Source organism: Eutrigla gurnardus, assembly GCF_963514095.1.
Source record: "Eutrigla gurnardus genome assembly, chromosome: 14".
NCBI lineage: Eukaryota > Metazoa > Chordata > Actinopteri > Perciformes > Triglidae > Eutrigla > Eutrigla gurnardus.
Window position 1 is genome coordinate 25,949,291 of NC_139937.1, and position 11,193 is coordinate 25,960,483.

General features: G+C 46.3%; 1 protein-coding gene across 2 annotated transcripts in view; it reads right to left on the bottom strand.

Moving 5' to 3' along the window:
- The window catches only part of LOC311024414 (mannosyl-oligosaccharide 1,2-alpha-mannosidase IA), a 152,351-nt gene extending 148,469 nt beyond the window's left edge, over positions 1 to 3,882 (bottom strand). For both annotated transcript variants that reach the window (XM_084026812.1, XM_084026811.1), the window contains exon 1: positions 2,222 to 3,882. In XM_084026812.1, the coding sequence (XP_083882938.1) occupies positions 2,222 to 2,797 (576 nt within the window). In that variant the 5' untranslated portion in view covers positions 2,798 to 3,882. The remainder of the gene's footprint in view (positions 1 to 2,221) is intronic.
- Between the last annotated feature and the right edge of the window lie 7,311 nt (positions 3,883 to 11,193).

Consider the following 11,193-nt stretch of genomic DNA (forward strand, 5'->3'; position numbering starts at 1 on the left):
AACGTTCGACTAGCGGGGAGGTAAACTTTGGCAGCGTTTGCTGGTATCCCGTGTGCACGCAGCGAGCGGTGGGCTGCCTTCAAATATTTGCCTTGTGTGATCAGGCTGCCATTGTCCCTGGTTTCACCCTCACTTGGCAGCGGGCGCACACACACACACACACACACACACACACACACACACACACACACACACACACACACACACACACACACACACACACACACACACACACACACACACACACACACACACACACAGGAAGAAGGTAGGGGAGTCTGCTTTCTAGCGAGAGAAAAGCGATGCTCATTCACAGCAACGGGCATTGAGGCACTCAGTGGGCCGGACCAGATCCTTTCTGTTGGCTTTGGAAGGGGGATACCCTCTCACTGCGTTCCCTTACAGTGGGAAACAACTGCTTTCACAGAGCCGCTCTGTCGGCACACAACAAAACAAGCTGTGGAGTGACAACTAGAAATTCAATTCTGGAGGATTTCTCAGAAATGTACATCAAGGCAGATAAAGAAACAACATGAAAACATGTTAGTTGTATTGTTGCAGTCCCTCCCTGGTTTTACATCTCTAAACCTGGACAAAGCACAGGCTCCCAGTGTGTCAGCATGAATGTGAGCCTCCAGGAAGGAGAGAAGCCGCCTGGAACGCTGCCAGCAGGCTGGAGACAGGGGAAACTGAAGCAACAACAATACCAACCACAGAAATGCAGTATAATCCGTGGACATGCATTGTAGGTGAAAAGGGGGCCTGTCTGCTCTTCAACACCTCAATAAAAAAGGTCTTCACTAAAAGGAAACGCAATTACAAATTCTGCAACCGTAATGGAGGGGAGGGAGGGCGTGGCGGAACGACTGCGACCCCTCGGCGAGAACTTTGCCGAGCTCAGCTGAACGGACCTCGCCGACAAAGTCACATTGAGATTTGGTGGGGGAAAAAAAAACGGCATCAAAAGGAGAATGAGTCAGCGAGAGCTCCGTGGGCGAATCACTCTCTCGGCCCACATCACCTCTAGATACGAAAGGCATGTGAGCAGCGTGAGAGGGGTGACAGCAGGCTGGAAGTGAGAGTGACAACAGGGCCTATCCGTGTCACATGCCAAGGCTGAAACCCATCTGCACACCCAATGGCTTCCCTGCCCCCCCCTCCCCCTTACAAGCCTCACTTCTTGCCTTGAGTGGGTACAGATGTGCGATCCACAGACGCTCCCACTCTGAAGCCCTCATTTGGACCCACAGGGCTCAACAAAGGCTGGCACACGGCTTGAATGAAGAGCTCCTGGCCAGAGTGTCACCACACAATGTCACATCATGTGCAGGGGGTTTGTGTGAGGACATTTAAAATACAGAAAGACCTGAAGGAGCGCGATTAATAAAGCTCCACGACATAACAAATATCCGATCATTAATAGATCACATGCACAAAGCAATTCATCAGAGTTTTAATAAGATTATTCCGCAGAACGCAATGAAACATAGAGCATCTGCCAAGTATCGTTTCTCCTGAACACACTTTTCATCCAAAACAGCAGAAACGGTATTCAACTCATCTTCAGTCCCGCTGCCACTCTACTCCGTCTTTGTCAACACAAAGTCAACAGAAACTCATCTACCAGAAAAAGGCAAAGACACTGGGTAAATGTGGACAACTGATATGATTGAGGGGGGCTTTCTTTGATCCGTCTGACAGGAGCTTGGCAAACAAGCCTCCCACCGCTCCGACACAGAGAGACCGTCTGTATTGTCAGGAAAATAACAGACAAATCAAATCCCACGACGGAAACATAATTAAGTCTTTCAACTGTGCGTGCCTACTTTGTTTTAATAAAGGCAGACTACCATGTATCTGTTTTGACAGCACCAACACGCTGCCATTCAGCTGAAACGTATTTGTCCATGAAGCACAGAAATGTTTAAAAACTGCTTATTTTTACTATTTTTGAGGGATGTCATGTGACTGGCTGGGATTATTTAAACACTGATAGATGAAGACATTATTCATATTGTCCTGGATTAACCTCCCAAAAGCACTTCCTCTTTTTGTTTTTCTTGGACTTCAACTTCCCATAATATGAACAGAACATTATGGTATTTCCACATAAGGCTGTGTGTGAAGTGTGCATGTTAAACTGCCATCATAACCCCCCATAGGTCGCTGTTACCCCCCATAGGTCGCTGTTACCCCCCATAGGTCGCTGTTACCCCCCTACCTCTTTGACTTTCTCCCGGCGCTCCTCGGTCTTGGGGTCCCCCGGTTTGCCGTTGTCCCTCCCCAGCGGGGGTTTGAGCAGACAGCCTCTGAACTTGTTGTAACTGAAAGTATCCGAGGTGGCCCTGCGGTCCGAGGAGGTCGCCATGGCCGAGGCGGACTCCGGTTTGGCCCGGGGCAGCGTGAAGTCCTCCTGCGCTTTCCCCCCGGCGAGCCGCTCCTCGGTCGCCTCCCGAGAGAGGGGCGTCTTGCGGCTCAGGCTCTTCAGCTTGGTGCTGGTCTCCCCTTTAACCGAGGTCATGACCCCCCGCGGGTGCTCCAGCTCCGGCTGCTGCTCCTTGGGTCTTTTCAAGTGCTCCCGGGCCACATCGTTCTCGGACCCGGAGCCGACGGTGACCGGCTGCGTCTCCGTCTTGGACAGGAAAATGCGTTTGAGGCGCACGGAGTCGGGCAGGAAGAAAAGGGCCCCGAAACACAGCGTTACCAAGCCGGAGAGGAAGAGGAGAAACACGAACTTCTGGGACAGGCGCAGACCCATGCCCGACGCCGACACACCGGGCAACTTTCGGAAAACCATTGAAACTTTTGTGGAGACGCTGCTGTGGTGTTCGTCTCCCAGCACGCAGAGGGAGGAGGAGGAGGAGGAGGAGGAGGAGGTTGACAGTGTTACTGCGCGGCTCCTCTGCTGCGTCGGGGCATGTGGAAACGCGAGATATGCGTGATATTTTTAAAACACGTGACCCTCAGAGAAGCAGCTTCACCTCCTTATCGATTGTATCAATATAAGGGACGTCAGGGCCCACACCCACAGCGGACCAATCACATTAAATGTAATCTCGCCTACATAACGCAATCATCATCAGACTGCAGGATTATTATTTTTTTTTTTGTAAAGCGTAAACAGTGCTTCGGGTGAAAAGCACCGGAGCACTGAGCTATATTCAGAGTACCAGAGCTCAGCACACGACAGGCCTTTTAACAGCACTAGATGTGATTATAACATCTGCCGGTGTGTGTGAACAAAGTTGCGTCTCGGTGCATTATTCAGACCCGTCAATAACACGCTGCCCTCCGGTGCAAACAGCAGTAAGCGTGCAGCAGAGCATCCCTTCCTGCCTCCGTGTTAAACCGCGTAGCATCGCATTATAACACATTCTTTACAGAAACACCGTGTGCTATTTATCCTGTCCAGCTGGTGGAAGGAAACGCGTGTATATTCATGTCGCCCGATCTGTCATTCCCCCCCCCGTTTTCCTCCTCCCTCCTCCCGCCTTCCTCCCCTCTCTTACTGGCGAAACAGATCGGCGGATGACATGAAATAAGGCGGGTTTTTTTATGTCCCACGCGAAGTTATCCTCTCCCCCTCCGATCCCAGAAAAATCCACAGGAGAAACAAATCCACCATCCGGTCCGTCGGGCTCTCCCAACCCCAAAATAAGGGCAGAAACGCCGCCGCGTCGTCGCTCCGGTACCCGCCGTCCGTCCGTCAGCCCGCCGCCGTGGTGCCGCTTCGCTTCCCAGCCGCTTAGTGCGCACCGTGTCGCCGTGCCGCGGACGTCCGCTTGCGTAAAGAAAGACAGAAAAAAAGATGAGGGCTGGAAATGTTAACGTATAGAGGAGGAGGAGAAGCGGAACCGTCCTCTGCTGGTTTCTGTCTGAACGGCTCTGCGTTAGAAACTCTGCCTCCTCCCTCCCGGAGAAACGGGTCGTCTAATCCTGGAGGAGCTTTAGCGGATAGCTGTGATGTCTCCACAGTCCCAGGAATTAAATCAGCAATACAATCAGCAATACAATTAAATAAAAAAGAGATCACTTTCTAAAAAAAATCCTTCGTTTCATCGTTTATTTGAAAGATCTCATTGATGAACTCGTTTGAGGGGAAAAGAAACAAAACATCCATATTTTTTATTAATTGTATTTTTGTTTTAAGTGTATTAAGTTAGCTAGTTCCACTTTTATTATCCTATAATCACCGGTTTGTGACGTCATCGTCGCTTTTTCGCTGGCGTTGACGTGACATTTAAGCTAGTTTTAAGTTAGCCGGTTAAGCTAGCAGTTACCGTAAAACGTAAACACGGTTTGACGACACTTACCCTCGATTTGAAGACATTTCCGGTTCTGTAAAAAAAAGACTCCTCTGTCAAACCGAAACAAAAATATCACCTCGAATGTATGTTAAAGAAGTTTTTTTTAATTATTCTTTTTAGGTAGCGTCATCGCTTTGCAACTTTTGATTTGACAGGTCTAATTCGGTAGCCGGAAGTTACGTACCTACCGCCTTGTCGACTTCCGGTTCGGAAAAGTGAAGCCAAAGCGGAAGTGTGTTGAACTTGTCTCGACTGGCCATCAGGTTGATGATAACTGATTTATTACCTCATTTAATAATGTAAATATTAGTTTATGGTCTCGCTAGTTTCAAGTCTTCTAAAATTCAGCATGACGTGCATTTAGACTCAAATAGACCATAAAGCAGGGAGTGATTTAGGGCGTGGCTACGTTGTGATTGACAGATCGCTACCAATGCAATTAGCTACTAAAGTTATTTCAACTATTAGCTGTAATGTTGACCTTGAATTATGAAGCTAGCTTTGATAACAGCTTCGCACCAGAATCCAGATGGATCCAGATGCAGTTAAGTTGCCGAACTCGTCAGATCCACCCGTCGCTAACTGACAAGTGTCATATTGTCATGTAAGTATATGAAGTAAAAATACTTTGTTGTAGTTAAGTAGACTTTCAGTTATCTGTACTTAATTTGAGTACATGAACTTTACTTTTATTCCCTCCAACAAATATCTGTATTTTCTAATCCTCACATTTTCAACAGGCTCATTATTTTAGTTTTAATGCATTTGAGGTGAATTATAGATTATTGTATTATTATTAATGTGATGCAAGACTCAGTTAGCCTTGAAAGAAAAACAGCCGATAGAAATGTCCTTCACGGGGATAGCATGTCTGTCCTTTGACACCTCTGCTAGATGCTTATGAAGAACCACAGAACCACATTAATGCTCCACCATAATGCTTGTGTGCGTGTTGTTCCTCTATATAAGGCTATATTCAGACGCATTAGGCCTCGGATTGGCTCCGAAAGGTCATCCTGGTGTATGAGCACAAATTATAATGACTAATGATGTCGAGCTTAACAAAGCATCTTATCTCAGGGTCTACTTACCCGCTTTTTTTTCTGGAGCTATTAGCCTTCATCAGAGGATGGATTTGGCTCAGTTGCCATGGAGACAAATCTGCTGACATGAAAGCTCGGTAGCTGTTATAGGCTTCATCTCTGTGTGACTGATCTATATGCTGATGAAGACCGTGTGATAAAAGATCTGGACGAAGCGTCGGAGCTGCCGTTGAACTGAAGGAAAGTTTGAATCCATCACACTGGATCACATTCACGTCGTTGTTTGAATTTATCGTCTATGCATCAGTGACGAGGTGTTTGCTGCACGGGAAGTTTAGAAAAAGCTCGTTTACATAGTGTTTGCATAAGCAGGATAGAAGCTAAAGTGTAGACACGGTGTTTTCTGGGTCTTAACTAAGACGGATGACCACCGAAGAGCCAGCGCAGCATTCCTCCACGGACGCACCTGAACGCTGGAATGAGAAAAATAACGGTCTGATTGGATTCAATATTGATCACCCCACCCACAACCGTCCTTACTGGTCCTTATTGTCACGCCGCGATAGCAAAAAGTTGCCCCAGGATACCCTTCCGATCAGTGTATTCAATGTAGACCATTAGTGTCATCGACGTTCCTGACAATGTCAGTGACTCTAATGGACTCCGGATGAGACGGATCTTCCTCCCTCCGTCTCCGTCTCCGTCTCCGGATGATTCTTCAAATCAAAGTGGTGTTTTTTTCTCGTTGAGTTTGAAAGTGTACACTTGCACTTATTAACACCAGACACCTGAAACTCCTCAGGGTTTTTTTATGTCAGGTTCATATGGTGAGATGAGCTAATTTTGAGGTAATTTGTACTGTGTTTGACCTCACATTTTCACCATTAAGCCCCTCAGCAGCCTTAATGGCGTCATCCTGTCTGTAATTTACAGAACACAGGGGGGAAGAAGAACTGTTGAATTAGCTTTTTTTTTTTTTATCTAAGAGCATTTCTTGTGAAAGCAGGTAAATCTGTGAAGCGCTTTGTGCACTTGATCACAGACAAAAGGGCAGTTTGTAATCATAGAGACGGGCTTTGTGATGGAATGAGGATTTATTACTCTAGCATGCGCTACACATTACACTCAAGGGGCCACTTCATTAGGGACGGCTGTACAATCTAATGCAACTCAACGCAACGTGTTATATGTGTTAGCATCGTGGTCATCGTAGTAATAATAATATAATGGACTATAATAAAAAGAGAGATGTTTCTAATGTTCTGCCACCTTCGTGCATGTAGAGACGACAACATAAATTAATAAATTGACAATGTCGGGCTCCACGGTGGTGTAGCACTGTCGCCTCACAGCGAGACGGACCCGGGTTCGATTCCCGGTTCTGGGATCGGCTCCAGCCCCCCCGCGACCCTGAAAACAGGATAAATGGTAGACGATGGATGGATGGACATAATGTAGTCCAATAATACATAAAACATAGAAAAGTTGAACAGAAGGTCAACAAAAACAGACCTCTGTGCAGAGCTGTCGGGTTGCATTAGGTGTTGCCTAATAAAGTGGCCATGAGTGTAAACGTGGTCCAGCTGAAACCAGACCATTAATGTAATCACCGAGGCATTTCAAACAATTCCACCTTATGGATTATTCATCAGTGTGTGCTGAGGTGCTCCATCCAACAACATATAACACCAAACTGCTGCCCTTTTCTTAAAAAAACTACTAAATAGACACGTCAAGTCGGTATTTTCTCAAAAGGGCCGAGTTACACATGAGTCCGGTCGCTGAGCTCGCATGAAGCCTGCGCCGGCCGCTTGACAGCCGAGTTTATCACGAGGACGGATGAGCGAGGCCGCCGCCGCCGCCTCGCCGCCGACCGACTGAGAAAACAGCTGGTTTCTGTGGGTAAACGGGCCCTACAAAAAGGGAATTTCTCGTGTGCTTTGCATTTTGTAATGCAGAACACACACACACACACACACACACATCCTGATACAAACATCATTGGGAGAAGCAAACCTGCGTTTACCTCAGAATACAGAGGCGATGGTTTTGTTCACCCCCCGTTTTCCGACTCCCAACTAGCACGTGATGATGATCAATGCAGTCAGAACAATTTGAAAATGGCCACCGGGCAGGAAGTGGCCTTAAACAGCTGACAGCCTTTGAAACATTGTTCTGCAGAGGCGGGTCACAGAATGTAATAAATCCCGTGATCCACAAACCGTCTCTGCTCCTGTATCGGAAAATTCAATTCTGTCGCAGCGACCGGCGCTGATGTTTTATTCATCCAACGAGGCGTCGCTGAGGAAGTCCATCGCTTGTCTTCGAGTCACTCCGCTGCATCAAACGACGAGCCGGCCGTGTCAGGCTGTCCGGATTAATAATGTCACCGCCCGCCATGTGTTTCTTTAAGCATTGTCTGACATTGGGACTCTTCATGTCGAGTGATAAATGTCAGGGATGGCGTTTTTTAGGGTGGGGGGCTCCTGGTGCATGATGGGAGAGATACCCGACAAAGCATAGATGGAGGACTCGGGGTCCTGATGTGTCTGATGTGGGACGGCCTCGTCGTATTCGTGGCTGGTTTGTTGAAGCTGTGAACTTCCTGCAGTGATGTCCTGATTGTTTAATTAAGTAATAAATATATACTGGGTCATGATTAACAAACATATTTTAGGAGAGACATCCATGGTGAGTGGGTCAAGGTCAAAAAATGTAATGAAAGAAAGTGAAACTCCATTGAAATTCCCTCAGTTAATGGATCACATTAAGACAGTTTGTATTAAGTTTTCTAAAAAAAAAAACTATGTGGGGCTCAAAATTCTTCTTTCATCCATAAAAAATACTATATTCGCCATGTTTTTAAGACTAAAATGTTTAATTAATTACATTTAAAGATATTTATTGCAAAATGCCAGATATCTTGCATCTAGAAAACTAGAAAAATGTCTCGTCTTAAGTAAAAGAATTAGCAGCAAAATGTACTTAAAGGTCCCCCGTCATGCAGAACGGGCCGTTGGAGAGTTTAATCTATAACATCCTCTTTTAAAAGCTGATCGTGGACGGGAGTAGAAGTAGAAAGTAGCATAAAATGGAAATTAAAGTGACTTTCTGACTGACTGTGTGCATACTTCCTGTGAGAAGAGGCGGGTCTAAGGTGGCATACTTCCTCTCCCCCGTCTCTCGCTCCCCTCAACATAAACACAACACTGATGAGCCATCAGTGGAACAGTAAGCTCAGCGTTCCTTTTATAGACCAGACCAGAATGACCCGCCTCCATCGGCTTCGCCATCAAAACATTTCTTGCGAAGGCAAAATATTTTTCAAAGCGCGTTAGCCGGCGATGCAAATGGGGAAAACATTCCCTCGTGTGGAACATCGATGCAATGTTTTTTTATTTTTATTTTTATTGCCCAAACACAACAATTAGCGTTACATTAGAAGGGGTATATGGGCCATGTAAATGGGAGTGAATGCAATAGCAAACACACCATTAAGCTGATGGAATGGGGCCACAGAAAAGCCGACTCCCTCCACACACAGCCATTAAACATGCCAGTATGCTTTTAGTGCAATAAACATTCCTCAAAAACAGAGCAAAAGGCAGGAGCAGCATGTTCAGGAGCTGGTGATGTTTATGGCTACACAGTGCCACCCGCTGGTGTTTACGTGTATTGCAAGCAGAGCCCTTAGTCGTCATCGAGGCCAGATTTCAGTTGGTTTAAAATCCCCTTTAAGTCATTTGCGCCAACATAAACACTTGTGTTGTGTTTTAGACCGACTGCAAGCATCAAAGCACTAGAAGTTGATCCATTTGTTTAAAGGTGACCGCGGGTCAGACTGCTCCAGCATCCCAAACAAACAGCACCATTATACTGTATGTGAAGGGGAGCACTCTAAACAAGAACGAGCAATCAGGAGTGAATAAACAGGGGCGCCGTCACGCAAACAAGAGCGATTTCCTCGGCTCCGCCGTGGTGAGACAAATGAGGCCTGGTGATTTAACGACAGCAAAAGTGAAGTAAATAAACACTTGGACCAATCCATTTAGAAAGCTTTCAGGCTCGGTTCACACTGGGGGAAAGCTATTAAATATCTGGCATCAGTTTATTGCCTATTTATTCTTCTGTTTAAAAAAAAGGACCAGTGAAGTCAGAGTCAGTTAATTAAATTTGGTTTGCAGTTTCAGAAGAGTAGATACCGATACGTTGCCATATTTCTTACCGCAGAGCTCCAGCTAGGAGGGATCAGACAGAAATGACAGCATGAGGTAGAAATAATTCATCCCAACGGAAAGTTCTGTGTCAAAGATTCTCAATAAACACAGTTAAAAGGAAAGCAAGACCTCTACGATGTTCCACAATCCAATTTAAAACCCTCACTCTCCCTCTACCGCCAAGAGACCAATCAGGGCCCCAAGAAAACAGGAAAACCAACTGTTACGGCCCCCCAAGAAAACCAACTGTTACGGCCCCCAAGAAAACAGGAAAACCAACTGTTACCGCCCCAAAGAAAACAGGAAAACCAACGGCCCCCAGGAAAACCAACTGTTACGGCCCCCAGGAAAACCAACTGTTACCGCCCCAAAGAAAACAGGAAAACCAACTGTTACCGCCCCCAGGAAAACCAACTGTTACGGCCCCCAGGAAAACCAACTGTTACGGCCCCCAGGAAAACCAACTGTTACCGCCTCCAAGAAAACAGGAAAACCAACTGTTACCGCCCCAAAGAAAACAGGAAAACCAACTGTTACCGCCCCCAGGAAAACCAACTGTTACGGCCCCCAGGAAAACCAACTGTTACGGCCCCCAGGAAAACCAACTGTTACGGCCCCCAGGAAAACCAACTGTTACCGCCCCAAAGAAAACAGGAAAACCAACTGTTACCGCCCCCAGGAAAACCAACTGTTATGGCCCCCAGGAAAACCAACTGTTACAGCCCCCAAGAAAACAGGAAAACCAACTGTTACGGCCCCCAGGAAAACCAACTGTTACAGCCCCCAAGAAAACAGGAAAACCAACCCGTACGGCCCCCAGGAAAACCAACTGTTACGGCCCCCAGGAAAACCAACTGTTACAGCCCCCAAGAAAACAGGAAAACCAACCCGTACGGCCCCCAGGAAAACAGGAAAACCAACTGTTACCGCCCCGAAGAAACCAGATTATATCTTGGAGTTAATTCCTGATCTCATCTTAACTGTTGACAGGAAAGCGAATAAGAATTTCTCAACAGGACAAACTGCTCCTTTAATTTGGACATCAGTTTAGAAACACAATAGCTATAAATCAAAGTGATGATATCTGAGGACTTACATTTCAAACAAGATGGACGGAACAAACTCTGAACTTGGCTACGGTTTGCCGGCGCTGCTGCTGATCCGGGATCAGCTTATTCGACTTCCTGTTAATTCCCCCGGATGAGTATCGGCTAAAAAAATGCAAATATGGAAAGAGGATTTTCTGCCAACAACAATGCTCCGTAATTAGAGCCTCAAATTAAACTCTTCAGATGTAAAATTAACTCGGCCACCCGGAGGCTCTGCAGGAAAAATGATAGAATGCAACAACTGCCAACAATTAAGAAGAGCGATTATTATAAATGGGGCATATCCATTCCAGACACATTACAGAGGAAATGTTGGGCCAAGCTGGTGAAGGAGCACATGAGTCATTGTGTGTCGAACAGAAGCGAATAAAAAAAACGGCTCCAGCTTTCTCTCTGGATCTCTCCTTCTTACACCAAGCCGAGTAATGGATTACACTTCAACATTTATAACTTTATTTCACTCCACGATTATAAAAATGTCCTCCAACTCGTCCCCATGTGCCTAAAAGTAAGGTAT